At 39.0% G+C, this 17,011-nt stretch overlaps 1 protein-coding gene across 4 annotated transcripts in view; it reads left to right on the top strand.

Annotated features, from left to right (window-relative positions):
- The window catches only part of EIF2AK2 (eukaryotic translation initiation factor 2 alpha kinase 2), a 30,047-nt gene that overhangs the window by 9,198 nt on the left and 3,838 nt on the right, over positions 1-17,011 (top strand). For 3 of the 4 annotated variants that reach the window (XM_021528094.3, XM_021528095.3, XM_021528092.3), the window contains 11 exons: positions 2,444-2,613; positions 4,119-4,221; positions 5,887-5,969; positions 6,757-6,847; positions 7,327-7,361; positions 7,526-7,660; positions 8,093-8,212; positions 9,284-9,391; positions 10,902-11,094; positions 13,681-13,803; positions 14,363-14,458. In XM_021528094.3, coding sequence (XP_021383769.2) covers positions 2,444-2,613; positions 4,119-4,221; positions 5,887-5,969; positions 6,757-6,847; positions 7,327-7,361; positions 7,526-7,660; positions 8,093-8,212; positions 9,284-9,391; positions 10,902-11,094; positions 13,681-13,803; positions 14,363-14,458 — 1,257 coding nt within the window. The remainder of the gene's footprint in view (positions 1-2,443; positions 2,614-4,118; positions 4,222-5,886; positions 5,970-6,756; positions 6,848-7,326; positions 7,362-7,525; positions 7,661-8,092; positions 8,213-9,283; positions 9,392-10,901; positions 11,095-13,680; positions 13,804-14,362; positions 14,459-17,011) is intronic. The other variant, XM_021528093.3, reaches the window with a different exon arrangement.

Here is a 17,011-nt window from a genome sequence, read left to right on the forward strand (position 1 = left end):
TACCTAATACTGTATTTCCTCCTCTGCTCTTATAGGAGGATAAGGAAATGTATTTGCCTTTGTTAAGCTACCTTGGTGTCTTGGTTAGACAAGACAGGAGTCTGTGAAAGAGGGCAAAGCCTCCTGTGCAATGGAGAACGGCAAACCCCCCTCCCTCTGAATTACGAGGATCTTTAAATTAAAAGGCTCTCAGGCAAAGATATGGGAGTGGGAGTAACAATTCTTTACTAGGAGAAAACTAGACAATAATTTAAAAAGGAAAATGCAATCGGTACAAACAAAACTAGTGAAAGAAAAAAGTCTAGAACCTGAGGAATGCCAGTATCAGGTTTTGCTGGGACAATTGCTTTCCCTTGCAATAGTTGATGAGTTGCAGCTGAAGTGGTGATCTTTAGAAGGGTATAATTTTCCTCTGAAGATCTGGTGGCAGTAGGGCCGGTCTTCCTCTGCGCCGGGGTTGCCTCCGAGCTCCGCTGCTGTCGCCTCTGCGCGCGCCGGCTGCTTCGCTGCGAGTGCCGCCGAAGAGAGAGCGAGAGAGAGAGCTGCTTTCCCCGGGAATCCCGCGAAGAGAGAGAGAGAGCTGCTTCTCTCGGAGTCCCGCAAAGAAGAGGGAGAGCTGCTTCTCTCGGAATCCCGCGAAGAGAGAGCGAGAGAGCTGCTTCTCTCGGAGTCCCGCGAAGAAGAGGGAGAGCTGCTTCTCTCGGAATCCCGCGAAGAGAGAGCGAGAGAGCTGCTTCTCTCGGAGTCCCGCGAAGAAGAGGGAGAGCTGCTTCTCTCGGAATCCCGCGAAGAGAGAGCGAGAGAGCTGCTTCTCTCGGAGTCCCGCGAAGAAGAGCGAGAGCGCTGCTTCTCTCGGAGTCCCGCGAAGAAGAGCGAGAGCTGCTTCCCCCCTCTGGGTGGGACCCCTCACGGCGTTACATTTTTTCAGCCTTTCATTGAATCAGTCAAAGGTGTATACACAAACCATTGTCTCTGAGAGAGATAACAAAAAACCTGTCCAACCGGTTCGCCTTCGACAGATGGCAAATGGAATACAAGCTTATCTTACAACCCAGGACACTTGGTGTATCCAAAGTGAACAGTTGTTGCAGTGCGTGCTGTGTAGGACGTGCTGGGTGGCTGTGGCAGGGGCGCGACCATCCCCCTGCGAGCTCTGCAATTCCCAGTTATCGGCAGGCTGGCGCAGGGACAGATAACGACGACACGGGGCTTGGGGTGTTCCAAAGTGGGTTTATTAGGTGGAGAAAATAGAGCCCCAAGACCAGCTTGGGGGGGCAAACAGAAGGTTCTATACAGAGACTCAGGAGGAGGGGTGTAGGAATAATAACCAATGAGGATAAAACTGGGGAGGGGTCTAAGGTGGGACTAACATACCATAAACCGATCAGGGGAAATAGGGGAGTGGAATAACACAAAGTAACAAATAGGGTGTCGAGTGTAACTAAATGGACAGGGAACACTCTGGAAGAAAGGGAAGGGACTAGAAGGAGTGACAGGGAATGTCCTAGGGAAAGGGAGCATTGACAACTTGGAGGGGAGGAGGTTAGGGAAAAGCTTGGGAAGATTGACAGCTGGGGAGGGGAGGAGAACAGGGGGCAAACCTGAGCTCTAAAACAAAACACACCACAACAAGCAGTGGTCCTTTTATATCTTTACAACTGTTCAATGATTCAATATCTTCAAAACATTTGCAGGGTATTACTCTGTGTGTCTGTTGCCACTCTGCTAATGAAATTGCTTAATTTCACATGTTCTAATTAATCTTTTTTTTTTCCTTTTCATTATATTCTTTACAGTATAGCTAGTTATATCCTCTATCCTTCCTTGATTAAGTCTAGGTTTGAATTTTGCTCCTTAGTTTTCTGCCAAGTGTTTTACCCTTCTTTATTTGCTTTCTTTATTTTTCTTTTTGACTCTGAATGCTTCTTAGCACCTTTTGAGTGAAATCTTTCTTTACCTTTTTTGGCTTTTATTGTGTCACTGTTGTTACTTTAACACAATTGCTGCATGTGTGCTGATATGTTACTGATGTTGACTAGTCATGAGACAGCTGAAAAGTCCTGCTTTCCGCTCTTGTACGTGCACAGGAGCATTTGCAGCATCAGCAAATGTGGGAGCATCAGCAGCATCCTGCTGCCATCCATTCTTCACAGCTTGTTCCCTATATTTTCCTAGAAGGGGTGGGATGAGACATGATGAGAGGTTGTTAAAGGCAAAAGTGTAGTACTTGGAAAGCCAGGTTTACGTTTATTCAAAATGTAATAATTATGCTTGGGATGTCTATCCTTTGCCACAAAGGACTCGGTTAATGGAAACTTGGGTTCTCTTAAGAGTGTTTTGAAGTGTGGATAAACCTTGCAGCTCTATTACTTCTTGTGCACTGTTTATCTGAATGTATTTTTAAGCTTAAGTTTTCAAGTTACCTGTTTTGTTTGTTTTATAGCAGAGGAGCGCCTCAAATATGGCAGCTGCAGAGTTAATGACAAGTCAACCAACCGCATCACCTGCACTAGACAAAAATTATGTCAGCCTATTAAATCATTATTCACAAAAGACGGGTCTATTAGTTGATTATCCTAACAAAAATCGTACTGGAGATGACCATGCTCCCACGTAAGATATAATTTACCTTCCTGCTTCCTTCTTATACTTTTTATGTTTACTAATGCTACCATTAGTTATCCTTGGTCAAGTTAGCTGAATCTTTAGAAGGGGTCACATTATCTACCTGAGAGCTTCTGAAGCTCTGTCAGATTTGGTGCCTGTGACTACTTCCTTGGGGAACCTGTTCCAGTGCCCAACCACCCTCTGGGTGAAAAATCTTTTCCTAATATCTGACCTAAACTTATCCTGATTCAGCTTCATGCTTTCTCTTTGAATCCTGTCACTGGTTACCAGAGAGAAATCAGTGTCTGCCCCTCTTCTTCCCCTCATGAGGAAGTTGTAACTGCAGTGAGGTCACCCCTCAGTCTCCTCCAGGCTGAACAGACCAAGTGACCTCAGCTGCTCCTCATACGACTTCTCCTCAAGGCCCTTCACCATCTTTGTTGCTGTGCTTTAAACACACCCCAATATCTTAATGTCATTTTTATATTATGGCACCCAAAACTGCATAAAGGACTTGAGGTGAGGCCACCCCAGAGCAGAGTGGGACAATCCCCTCCTTTGCCTGGCTGGTGATGCTGTGCCTGATGAATCCCAGGACACAGCCCCCATGGCTGCCAGGGCACTGCTGAGTCATGTTCCACTTGCTAGTGACCAGGACACACAGGTGCTATTCCACAGTGCTGCTCTCCAGTCTCCTGTTCCCAAGTCTGTACATACAGCCTTGGTTGTCCCATCCCAGCTGCAGACTTCAGCACTTGTTAAATTTCACATGGATAGCGATGGCCCATCTCTTAATTTTAGTATGTTGGTTTCTCTGTAGGGCTTCCCTGCCCCTGAGGGAGTCAACAGCTCCTCCCAGTTTAGAAATGTCAGCAAAATTACTTGATGTCCTTAGAGTCCTGTGTATAAGTTGTTAAGATGTTGAAGAGCACAGGGTTGAGAATGGAGCCCAGTGGAGCCCCCCTAGTGCCAGGTCCCCGGTCTGATGTCACCCCATTCACCATAACCCTTTGTGCCTGACCTGTGAGCCAGTTGCTCATCCATCGTGTAAGCATGGTTATCCAACTGTGTGATGGGTATTTTGTCCAGAAGGATGCTGAGAGATGGTATCCAAAGCTTTGCTGAGGTCTAAAAAGATGATATCATCTTGCTTTCCTAGATCAGCTGGGTGGGGTACCCTCTCATAGAAGGAAATCAGGACCTTCTCTTCAGGAAGCTCTGTTGGCTGTGATGAATGACTGTGCTGTCCTCCATGTGTTAATCAATATCTCCCAGAATAATCTTATCCATGATTGTTTCAGGCTCACTCTGAAAGTGAGTAATATTTAAGGCACAACAAATTAGTTACCTACCATTATTAATTAGATAAAGTGTATATTGAAAACACTGTCCTGAAGATACATACTTCAGGTTTCCATTCTATAAAGTCACTTGATTGTAGTGTTTAAAAACCATTAAATTAAGACTTGTCATATGGCATATGAGACTCAATTCCCTGTTGCATTCTACAGGTATACTGTTAGCTGTACAATTAGTGGTCATGTGTATGGAAGAGGCACTGGACCTTCCCGAGCTGCTGCAAAGGAAGCTGCTGCAAAGGAAGCATATGAGAAGGTAAAAAAAGAAAGATCTCCGAGAGTATGTGCTATATTTAGCCTTATCACAGAAGTTCAAATATTTGAACCAATTTCTTCATTGTATTTAAAAGCAAATTCCATGTATTCCATTAAAGAGGGGAATGATCCATATTTTAGTATACTGGTTGGGCTACTATTGGTAGAATTTATGTTGTGCTTCTATATTCAGTTCTGGATTAAAAAAATAAATGATAACAGTTGATATTCTCTGTGTTTCAGAATAGGTCTGATGTTGTCATTCAAGAATGCGCACATTTTAAAAATTTTTCAATTCCAGCTCTTATATCGGTTGTCTTCTGTGTGCAGTGTTGTTGAGCTGGCAGGCTATAAATATAGTTCTTTTACTGTCTTCTGTTGGATCAAAAATCTGTTGTGTAATGTGAGAGGCAAAAGCAGGAGTCAGAATCAGCAGGACTTGCCTTCTATAGTGTTCCACGGCAAAGTCCCATGAAACAATTGCTGACACCATCCTCTGGAGAGCAGAGCTGTTGTCTTCATGCTGGCAACTGATATTTCCACATGTGCAAGAATCTATCAGACTCCCAACAGTGATCCAAACCCACTTATAAAATGTACAGAATATATGAACTAACAAAATAGAGTGTAGTTTAAAGGAAAGGATGGCAGTATAGGGGAGGGAAGAAGCCTTTATTGCTTTTAAGTACTTTTAAAATTATTTGCCTATTACTGTGAATTTTCAGTGCTTTTAAAATGATTTTTAAGTCCACCATGTCATTAATAATGTCCTATTACAGCTCTAGGAGCCTTTCTTAATATTTTCCTTTGTTGCAAACCTGAGGGTATTTTAATTTTCATCAAAGTCTGAAATTTATTATATCAAGCAAAACTTGTATACTAGTTAGTCTAAATTTGGGGTGGGTTATTTTAGTTTGGTTTTAAATTTATTAATTCTCAGTATATCTGTGTAACAAACAAAATGTAATCTGACAAAAAGTAATAATGGTCCAGTACTCCTGTATTTAAAAAAAGGGGTTTATTCATTGGCTCTCATTGAAACATAAACCCTGTGTTTTTGTGTCCATGATACTCTGATGGAATACCAGGAAACATAAAAAAAAAAAGAAAAATTTTGTTTACTTTTTGTGAGGTGATGGTCTATATCCGTTGTAGTTGTTGCTTTTAATGTTACTTTTATGCTCTTATGACATAGGTAGTGGGAGGAAGGGGTAGAACCTCTACTAAGTATTTGGGATAAGTGGCTTTTTTATTCAGCTCTGCAGTGTTTTCATGCTGAAGACATTGAATGTCAATTTATACTGACTCATATTTTCAGTTCTGCTGATTACATGTACCAAAGCCTACATATATCTAATTTTCCAAACAGCAGTTGCACATGCAGCAAACAGTGAAGATACTTGCTTTTCGTAACTCTTATCCTGGTTTTGAGTAGAATCCAGACTCCACTTTTGTAAATGAATCTGTATAGTACACTCACTGTTACAGGGCCCTGTGTTTTTCCTTTCTCTGGGTGGAAATTGGGCAGATGCCTTTCTTCTGCAGGGCTTTGAATGTTTAATGCAGTTACCAACTTGCTCTGCCCTCTCTGGATGGCATTTTTTGCACTAGGAATTTGTTTATGTGATTTTGTTAAACAATTATTGGCTTTTCTTTTTCTTTCCAGATCAAAATCGAAAAATCTAATGGCAGTTGTACATTTAGCAAATACAGCAATTCCTCTCAAGTGCCAGCTGAGTCTGACTCAGAGTAAGTTGCGTTAATGTGGTAACAACATATTTAGTAGCATTAGATGGTAATGTGCTCTAATTCTAAATACAAGATACCATTTTATTGTTTTAAAGCCATCTAATTTTAACTTCTGTTCCTTAAACTTCAGAGCAAAGTTTGTTCTACTTGTGCAGTTTTATGTGAGTCTGTATGGGATAGCTTATAGTAAGTTTAGAGCTTTCTGATTTATTCAATTTTGGCATAGGTAGTTCTTTCAGAGGCATTTTTACTGTGATGTAAATGGATTACCCTACCTCATTCAATAGCATTATTTCATGCCATTTTAACACTCATTTTCCCCTTGTGACACTCTTGTGAACTCAGTATAATTGAATTTCAGTACTGTGCTCCATATTCTGCTTTCTTCTCTCCCTTTTTTCTTCCCTCTTCTTTCATGCTACATGAATCTTCCTTTCCACCAAAGAGAAAAATCTGCTTAGCGAAAGAAACTGAGCATACATTGTTTGATATGTGATTTGAGAACCAGCAGTTTAACTGTAGTGCCACTACCACTTTTACATTCTTCTATCTTCTAGGTATCATAGACTCATTTAATAATAGAAATAAAGGAGAATATTACGAAGTGTTGTTATTTTAATAGCTTTCAAGCAGGACTTTTTTTAGTTTAAATTAGTCATGATTGTTAATGCCTTTTCAAGTTTTGCTTTAAAAACTGTGGGTTTTTTGGTACTTCTTCTTTTCTTGTGACAATAATTTTATTTATTATTGTGTTACGTTCACCTAAAACTAGCCCATTACTTTTTAGTACAAACAGCATTTGCTTTGTGGACTCATCTGCAAAGTTGGTAGAAAAAATGAAAGACATGGCAATATGTGAAAAGCCTTCACCTTTTCAGGTATAGTATGAAAATGGTCTTCCTCATAATTATATTTTAGACCCTGAATAGGGCATGCTTCTTGTCAGAATGTAATATCAGTTTGTTCTTTTATCCACTAATCATTGGAAAATACATGCATTTTTCCTAAGAATATTCAGTAATGTTAACCATTAGTCATTTTCCTTCTGTATTGTGGGTCAAATTTATGTAGTGTTTAACAAATGCCAGTACTCTCAAGAAAAGAGTCAAACTAAGCTCATTTTTTGTAATGATAATGTTATGCATTTTTTTGCAATGATAATGTTATGCATATCAAATGTGAAAAACTCTGAGCTAAGATTCATTCTTATGACACTGTTTACATAAGGTATGATCATATTTATAGTCAATTCCTAGATACATTGTCAGACATGTTTTAAACCAACTACAGTGAAAATATTCAGGATACCTCAGGCTTTTTTTTTTTTTTTTTTTCTTTTTTCTTTTTTTCCATGTAGAGAAATGCACAAAGTTATGTCCTGAAGTCTGGAAGGTATGTGTTTATTTCTAGATTGCTATCTTCTCTAAACTATTGCAAATAACTTTATTTTCTTCTATCTCTAGTAAAGAAGTGCTGCTATTGAGAGGTATATTTCTTTTCTCATCTTGTGTTAGAAAAACGGCTCATTATAAATTTTGCTTTTATCCTTGTTAAAGAAAATTGGCAGCTAATTTTGCTAATATAAGAAACAAGGAAGAGGAAAAAAATATGCCAGATTCAAATGCAAGTTTGCCAGATGTGAACACAAATACCGGAGAAGAGAATGGGAGTCCACACACTGTCAATAAAACGTAAGAAGGATTTTTTAAAATTAATATTTGTAAGGCAATAACAGTATGCGTGAATCTAGATGTGTTTATTTGTGGTAGAAGGAGGGAAAATACTGCTCTGAAAAGAACTTCCAAAGAAAGTTGACATTAGATTTTTTTTTTTTGTTGAAATTTCAAATCTAGCATGGAAATTGACAAGCGATGGTATTTAAAGCTTAAAACCAAATGCTATTCATGTGAAGATGTGAGGGTAGTTACCTGACATGCCTGGAGGGTCAGTTTTCCCTGTTGGTTTAATTTCCAAGGCTGTAATTTAGACCTGTAGATTGGTCAAATGATGACTATAGAATGATATTGCAGTAGATGTATTAAACCTGTCAAGATTATTTCTATATCCTTAATAGAAAATTAAGTTATAATTGTGCGGTTTTCTTTTTTTATTTTTTTTTAAAGATTTCTCGAACTTTTTGAAAAAATAGAGCCTATTGGTGCAGGTGGTTTTGGGAATGTTTTCAAGGCAATATCGACGTGTGATAAGACAACCTATGCAATCAAACGAGTTGAATTCACAGAGTATGTACTGTATATTTACTTCTGTGTTTTAGGACAACCTTAATCAAGATTTTAGTACTTTATTTTCTCTCTTCAGCAATACTAGAAACATTTAGGTGATTTTCATTATTAATTATCTGTCTTTTCTAGTAAATTGTTTTATTTATTTCCAAATGAAGCTGAAAGTGGTCCTAAACCTTTGTTAATTTTTTCATGTAATGGGTTAATTTCTGCTGGAGCTGTAAAAATGTAGGTCTGTTAAGTTCTCTTTTTCCTGAACACAGTAGTGCTCTGGTTGCTAATACTGCAAAATGTGTCTGAAGAAAACCTGATGATTATTAAAACATTGAAAGCAGCCCTGTTACTTTTGACAGGCTACGCAGAAAATTTCCATGACTATAATTATAGAAAAAAGAAAAAAATCCATGTAATAAATTTTGTGGTTTGTAATTGGAAAATGCTTTATTATCTGACCCATGTAGTCATTACTCTCATGCTGTGTTACTTGTCTTTCATAAATCTCAGAGAAAGATGATCGTAATTTCTTTTTGAAGTAATTTTCTGTTACCTAGTGGAGTATTTTATTAGCAGTTGAAAAAATTAATTTTTTAGGTTATATACTGAAAATGTTTTAAATTGTTGGAGATGCTTGTCCCTTAAATTGTAATGTGTACATTTCCCTTTGGATTCTTGTGTTCTGTGCAAATACATATCATTTTCATTAGTATTGCTATCCTAAGAACTATACTGAAAACCTTCTACTGATTCTTCAAGTAATAACTGGTGCTCTGCTGGTGGGTGAAAAAGCTACCTGCTTTTTTTAGCTTTTTTTGAGTGGGGATTTAATTCCTGATGGGGTTAAAACACTTTTTGCACTTTGAATAACTCAGCAGATGAAACAAAACCCATCAGAATTGTAACTTCAGTTTTGACCTTTGAACTTACATGAAGGAGAATATTATGCTTTGTTTCTAAATTAATGTAAAACTATCTGTATCCTTCCACTTGATAGCATATCTTTAATTTAACTTTGTATTACCTTGTAATAGGGAAATACCTTTTTTTTTTAAATTCTGTCCCCCCTCCTGATAGGAAAGTAGAGCGTGAAGCACAAGGACTGGCAAGACTTACACATGAGAACATAGTGCGCTATCATTCCAGCTGGAAAGGGGAAGACCATATGAAGTACTCAGACTCAAGGTAACTACAAAATAATAGTTTGCATTCATAATCATTTTTTCACGTAGTGAATTTCATGCTATTGGTCATTGGTTGTCAGTTATTTTACAAATACAAATGCACATATGTGTAATCGTACTGCTGAGAGAAAAGGTGCAGTACTTTCCAGCAGCAGGTTGTATGTTAAGTATATTTATATCTTCTTTTCCTTGATTAATAGATACATTATATAATTTTATATTTCACTTCTCTGTCAATATATGGAATTAAATGAATTTATAGAGGAGAGTAAGATTGCAGAACTCAAAATTTGGGACAAGAATTAACAACAGAAAAAATTGTCTGACAGTTGGCTACCAAATTCCTGATCAGAAGTTTCCTTTTTATAATAAATACTGGTCAGCCAATAGCTATCATAGATTTAATTATTTCCCTAAGTTAGTATTTTAACCATGATGCCTAAAACAGTTTTGATTGTTTAGAAAAGGAATACAAAATGAAATGCTCTTTAATTTAGCGGTAGCCTTTTGACACTGAGACTTCTAGTAAAACAGTGGTGAGATTTTTATTTGTAAGTTAGACTCTTAACTTTTCCAAGCTTCTGTGGTAAACTTTATTACTAGCTGTAAATTAATACTCTTCAGATAGACTGTCATACTTACTTAGAGCAGTAAAATGTGGGAAAAGAGTCTGTCAAAACTGAACCATTAATATGTTGGAACCTCGTTAATATGTTGCAACCTGTTTGACATTGAACAGTTATTGGGCAAAGGAAAAAAAAATCCTCAAAGCCAAGGTCCCAGACTGAAATTTGTGCCCTGACCTCAAGACTACAGAGTCCTGAGCCATTTAATGCTTACTCTTTCAGTGCTTCAAGCAGCTTTATTCAAGGGCACTTATCAGACAGTGTACATAGGAAAAAACAGTGCATGCTTCTCTCTGTATTTTCCTTCCCCTCACCGTCTCCAGCCTCAGCCTATCTTACGAGCTTCTCTGGAATATGTGAGGCTGCCAGATGGGTGAATATGTTTCATCTAGGTTTCCAGTTCTCAGAAGGGTTTCTGTGACTAGCAGACCAATGTCAGAAATAGTCACTGGATTACCTTCTTGACAGGAGAGAGCTGGAAAGAACATGACCATTCTGGGCAGGATAGGAAGGCTGATGCTCTATATCTTGCATAGACTAGAGAACACGTGTCAGGGTCTTGCACCAGTTCCTACAAGGCTAGACATGCTTCTTGGTATGAGGGACATGGAACTTGGGCTTTCAGAAAACTACCAGTGTGAAACTAGAAAGCAAGCAAAACTTCAGAAATATTACAGTAAAATATATCAACTGAGCAGGGATTCTTTGGGTTGCAGTCCTTATTATTTAAATACAAATTGCTCTAGGATCTTAAAATTAAGGGACTTGCAGACTTTCTTTTTGGGTAACTCTAAAAATAAATACTAGCAAAAAGGGCTTTTGAAGATGACTTGGGAGGAATTGTATCATGCCAATTTCAATATGGTATGTAATTTTCTTTTGAAGACAGAACTCAGGCAAAAAAATTCTCTGTCTTTTCATCCAAATGGAATTCTGTGAACAAGGGACATTGGAAAACTGGATTGCAAAAACTAGCAAAGACCGAAAGTATTATGAAATGGCACAAAACAGATTTTTACAAATAGTGAAAGGAGTGGAATATATTCATTCTGAAAAGTTAATTCATCGAGACCTCAAGGTATGTAGGATAGGTAAACAAAGAAAAAAATATCAAAAAGTTGAAGGTAGTATACTTACTGGAATTTCAGAGAATGTTGTTATAGTCTTTGCTTACTCTGTTATGTACCCTAGCAGTGTGCTTCTTTGGACATTGCTAATGATTGATTCTCTTTCAGCAGCTGGCTGAACCTCATCCTAAGATCAGGTGAACTTGGAAGATCTCAGAATACAATAGTTCAAAGAGTCAGTAGGCATCAGCTAACAGGCATTTTCAGTGTGTTACTGGGTTTACAAGTCTGCCTATTGGAAAAAGAAAAGTTGAGTCTAAAAAGTGGCTCTCCCATATTGTAGAGGGATAGGTTATCTATCCTAATACATTCTGTGTTTGATAACAACATGCTCTAGTTACTTTTGTCTTGTGTACGCATACGAATGTTTGCATGGTACAGTTTTGGATAGACTTTGTCTCTAGATGTACACAGTCATAAGATTTTATTTCAGTATAAAGATTCTAAGGGACAAAGCCTTCACAGCTTCAGGATGGAAGCTGTAATGTTGTTTATAGAGTTTTAAATCACTCACTTAGTGAAAAAAATCATTAGTGTGGTGGCATCCTAGGATTAACTTCCCTGCCTGACCTCTCTGGAGCCACTCTGGCAGTCAAATTCTCACCACCAGAGACCTCCACAACTGGGACTGAAGTATCTTCACAGCAGGCAGCTCCAGTGAATCCACAAGTGCCTCACTTGATCCCCTACACACCCCAGCCATATTTGATACTTAACATGGGGTTCAAACCCTTGACCCTGAGATTAGGAGTCTCATGCTGTACAAGCTGAGGTAGGAATGAGGCTGTGGTCGATCAGGAGTGGTATTCTTCAATTTAATGCTCCTACTGAATCCACATGCTGCTTGCTCATTTCCCCCTACCCTGTGGCAGGCTGGAGATGAGAATTGGAGACACAAAAGGTAAAGAGCACAGGCTGAGATAACAACAATTTACTAGAAACAGCAGTGAGATAAGAAAACAAACACAGACCAAAACAGTAACAACATTAAAACCAGAAGTCTAAAAACAGAGGGTGATTCACATGCCAAAAGGTCACTGTGGAGCCCTACCTGATCATGCCATGCTCCCATGACCCAGAAGTGATTCTTTCCCGATTCCCAGAAAATGACATGAGGTGGTATAGAATAACCTCCTTGGTCTAGCCATGTATTCCCCATGGATTACTGTACAAATTAACCCTCTCCTGACCAGAACCAAGTTATACTGCTAACTCTTCTACTTGTGTTTGAATTGAGGAGCTTTCCTCTCCTCTTTGATCTGCTGTCAGCTTAGGTGGCTGTCTGAGATCTCCAAAGCCCAGAATCAAAGTTGCAGGATAGGTTCAAGCTGAGATTAAAGTAATTTGTGTCTGGTAGGAACAGAGTCATTAAATAGTGTAGCCAGCTATAGGTACTATATTAAATATATGCGATCATGGTCAGACTTGAACAGAACAGCGTTTTTTACATGAAGATTTTTTTCTGTTGACTTTTAAGTATCTCCTGGCCTTATGATCCACTGGAGATTATTTGAGTAAAAGACAGCATGAGGCTCTTTGGTTTTGTTTTAAAAACATTCAGAAGTATAGTTTATCTTCTTTGGGAAACTTCATTGAAGCATATATAGTTCTATTTTTAGTTGTTTGACTTCATGTTCTGGTTTTGGCTAGGATACAGTTAATTTATTTTCAGTAGGTGGTACAGTGTTGTTTTGGCTTCAGTATTATAATAATTCTGATAACACTCTGATGTTTTGGTTGTTACTAGGTAGTGTTTACTTTAAGTCAAAGATTTTTTTTTTTTTTTACATGCAAGAGGGGCTAATCTGGGCTCAGGAAGGGGATCTGGCATCAGTCAGTGGGTGGTGAGCAATTGTACTGTGCAAAACTTGTTTCTTCTTATTTTGTTTTTTTTTTTTAATCCTTTTATCAATATTATATAGCATTATTATTAAATTTTTCTTTTGTTTCAATTGTTAAACTATTTTTAATACAGCTTACAAGTTTACTTTTGATTCTTCCTCCCATTCCACTGCATGGTGCTTAGTTGCCAACTGGCTTTAGCCATGACATTGTCAAATTTAAAAAGGGGAACTTTAATGGAAATGTAAACATGATACTCTGAGATACCTGTAGTAAGCCTTAACTCTGCATTTGATTTAGTACGCATGATCCTTCTGTGCCTAGGAGAAACTGACTTGAGTGGAAATTTCATGTAAGACTAAATGCTTTGCCTTAGTGTATCAAGTTCTGGCTAGGATTGAAGAGTGAAAAGCACTTCAAGATATAGAATGTTATATGTACAATGTATTTGAAGAGCAATTAAAGCATGACACAGTTATGACTGAGCTAGTGGAAAACGGGTTCTGTTACTGCAGAATGTACTACTTGAAATTTAGTTTGTTTTTAAAAATGATTTAACTTATTACTCTTTCCACACCTCTTAATGCTACTTTCTAGACAATCATCAGTTTTTATGGGAAACACTTCTGTGGCTGATTATGCTTGGTCATTTGGTGATTTTTTTTTCTTCTTTTTATTTATATATACAAAAATAGCCTCAGAATATATTCATATCACATAATAAAATAAAAATAGGTGACTTCGGTCTTGTGACTTCTGTGGCATTTGAGACACTGACTGAGAACAGAGGAACAAAATCGTATATGGCACCAGAACAGGTAATTATCCTGCTGTATTAGTGTCACTGTAATTAGATGTGTGCTATAAACTGAGCATTGGGTGTTCTCAATCCTAATGTCAGTATTAAAGCAGGTTGCCTAAAGTTCCTGGTGTGACTGTATGAGAGGATAACTGTACTCTGGAGAAGGCTTTACAAGTGTGGTAAAGTTTTTTGCTCTGTGTGAACATACAGTCTGACACTGCATGCTGTAAGGAATGCTCTTGTAAAACCAGACTGCCAGATATATATTTGAATTTAGGGCCCCTGCTAATTGCATAATTTGAGTTTCTCTGTTTGTTTCATTATTTGTCACAGGGCAGTATTGGCTTTATCTGTATAGGTCTGTAGAAGTCTTAATTTCAGGGTGTTCAGTGTGACATAATAGTCACTATTTAACAGGTCTGAGACAGAAAGGGTTAACAACTAAGAATAATACTGAATGGGGCCAGTCCTGTAGCCTTGGGGTGGAAGTTTCTGCTGACTTCAAATTTTGCTTTAAGAAGTGCTGTTCTCCAGTTGGATTTGATGCTTATATTGTTCTGTTCTCATCTTTCTAGACTGGGGTCAGATATGGAAAGGAAGTAGATATTTATGCATTGGGATTAATTTGGTTTGAAATTCTTTCGGCAATCAGTCATCATGAAAAATCTGAGGTATGTAATCTTTAAATTTAAAATTTAAAAACTTTAAATTTAAAAACTCCCACTGTTGTTATTTTGCCTGCTGGTATCACATATTGATAATGTTCTAGAAAGAATCTCTTTGAGTACTATCTCTATTTACATTTTTTTCCTTAATTAATTTCCATAAAGCCTGTAAGTCCTCACACCTCAGCTGAAATTTTGTAACTGAGGGAAAGAAATACTACAGTTTATTTCACTCTGTCCTACTACACACACTAAAGCCCGAACATGTTAAAGAATAATGTCAAGCAAAAAAGGATGTCAAGTTTCTTACAAGTATTTTTCTTTGATCAGAAACTTAAAGGGAGTATTTTTCTAATTTTGGAAAATAAAAATTATGGATGGGTGAGTGCCATGCTCTTGTCTTCACTGCACAGTGGAGCAAAAAGAGTTTCCACTAAATCAAAACCCTTGCAGTTTTCCAAGATGAAAACAAAAGTGATTTGGAACACATTGCTTTAAGTGAAAGAGATATTATTTCAGAATGAAACCCCATGTTACTTAAGCTTTTTAAAAAAAGGTTTTCCTGTATGCATTTTGAGCTTTTTATGTGCAAACCTACATTTTGGTAGGACAGCGAGGTAGCTGCTGGGTATTTTGTCTGAAGTAATTGTAGTTGCACTCAGATTTTGAACACTGTTAATCAGATCCTTTTGCCAGTGAAAAGATCATACCAGTGTGTCTGTTCAACTTGGCTCTCTCCAGCCACCTTGCAGTACTCCTCAGACCACCTGTTCCTGTTCACAGTTGACTGCAATTGCATGCACAGTTCCATGGTGTATACAGTTGGAAAAGCATGATTTCCTTAAACTATAATTTTGTGCTCTGCAGGCAGGTGGGGAAGTTATATGGATGGAAAGTCCTAGGATGGTCTTCAGCTGCTCCATTAAATTAGAAAAAATGGAAGATGATAAACTCTAGTGCTGGCAAGCCCTGCTGTAAGAACATAGTGTAAAAGCAAAGTTGATTATTCTGTGCTGAATAACTGAATAACTGGTTCAGTTGATGATCCCCAGCAGGTAGGGCTACTGCTAAAGAGTAGGGAAAAAGCTTAAGTTTTTGGGAGCTGTTGTTTTACTGGATAGTGGTTGTAAAGGGCTGGCTATGCCAGGCTTATAGGAATAGCTGATGATTCAGGATACACAGCTAAGTCCAAGAACATGACTGTCATCTTTAGGCAGACATTACACTAGTTAGCAGCTAATGAATTAAGCAGATTGATCTGTTTACCCAGAAAGCCACTTGCAGAATCACAGAATGATCACATGAATGGGTGAAGTTGGAAGGAGCTTCTGGGGGTCATCTAGTCCAACCTACCTCCTCAAGCAGGGTTCCCTAGAGCATGCTACTTGGATTTGTGTCCAGTATATGTCCAATCAGGGAGATTCCCTGACCTCTCTGGTCAATCTGTTGCAGTGCTCAGTCACCCACACAGTAAAGAAATTCTTCTTCATGTTCAGGTGGAACTTCCTGTGCATGAGTTTCTGCCCATTGACAGTATGGACACCACCTAGCAGAGCCTGGCTCCATCCTCCTGGCACCTCCCTTCAGATACTCACAGACACCCATGAGTTCCCCTCTCAGTGCCTCTTCCCGAGGCTGAACAGGCCCAGCTCCCTCAGCCTTTCCTCATCAGAGAGATGCTCCAGTGCCTCAATCATCTTTGTTACCCTCCACTGGAGCCACTCTAGGGGCTCCATGTCTCTCTTGTCCTGAGGAGCCCAGGACTGGACTCAGCACTCCAGATGTGCCTCACCAGGGCAGGGCAGAGGGGCAGGATCACCTCCCTTGAGCTGCTGGCAGTGCCCTTCCAAGTGCACCCAGGATTCCATTGGCCTTCTTGGCCACAAGGACACACTGCTGGCTCATGGATGGCTTGTTGCTCACCAGGACCCCCATGTCCTTCTCCACAGAGCTGTTTTCCAGCAGGTCAGCCCCTAGCCTGTGCTGTTGCCCAGGGTTATTTCTCCCCAGGTGTAGGACCCTGGATTTCCTTTTGTGGAATTTCAGAAGGTTCCTTCCTGCCCATCTTTCCAGCCTGTCCAGGTCCTTCTCAAGGGCTGTGGAGCACTCTGGGGTATCGGCCACTCATCCCAACTTTGTCATCAGTGAACCTGCTGAGGAGGCATCTGCCCCTTCATCCAGGTCATTGAAGAACAAATTAAACAATATTGGGCTCAGTATTGAAACTAGGAGGAACAGCACTGGTGACAGGCCTCCAACTAGACCCTGTGCTGCTGATTGTGACCCTCTAGGACCTGCTGTTCAGCCAGTTCTCAGTCCACCACACCAGCCATTTGTCCAGCCTGCTCTTCCTGAGCTTGCCTATCAGGATGTTGTCAGAGACAGGGTCAGAAAAAAAATTGTTAATCAAAAGCTATTTCTAAAGCATGTAATGACAAATATTCTGTTAGTTGCTCCACGTAGCATTTTATGCAATGACATAGAAATATGTGTGTGGTACTGAATATAATTAAAAAGAGGAAGCACACCTACTTGGCTTGCGAACAGAAACTCTGTTGT

The sequence above is a fragment of the Lonchura striata genome, chromosome 3 (assembly GCF_046129695.1).
Source record: "Lonchura striata isolate bLonStr1 chromosome 3, bLonStr1.mat, whole genome shotgun sequence".
In the NCBI taxonomy this organism is placed as follows: domain Eukaryota; kingdom Metazoa; phylum Chordata; class Aves; order Passeriformes; family Estrildidae; genus Lonchura; species Lonchura striata.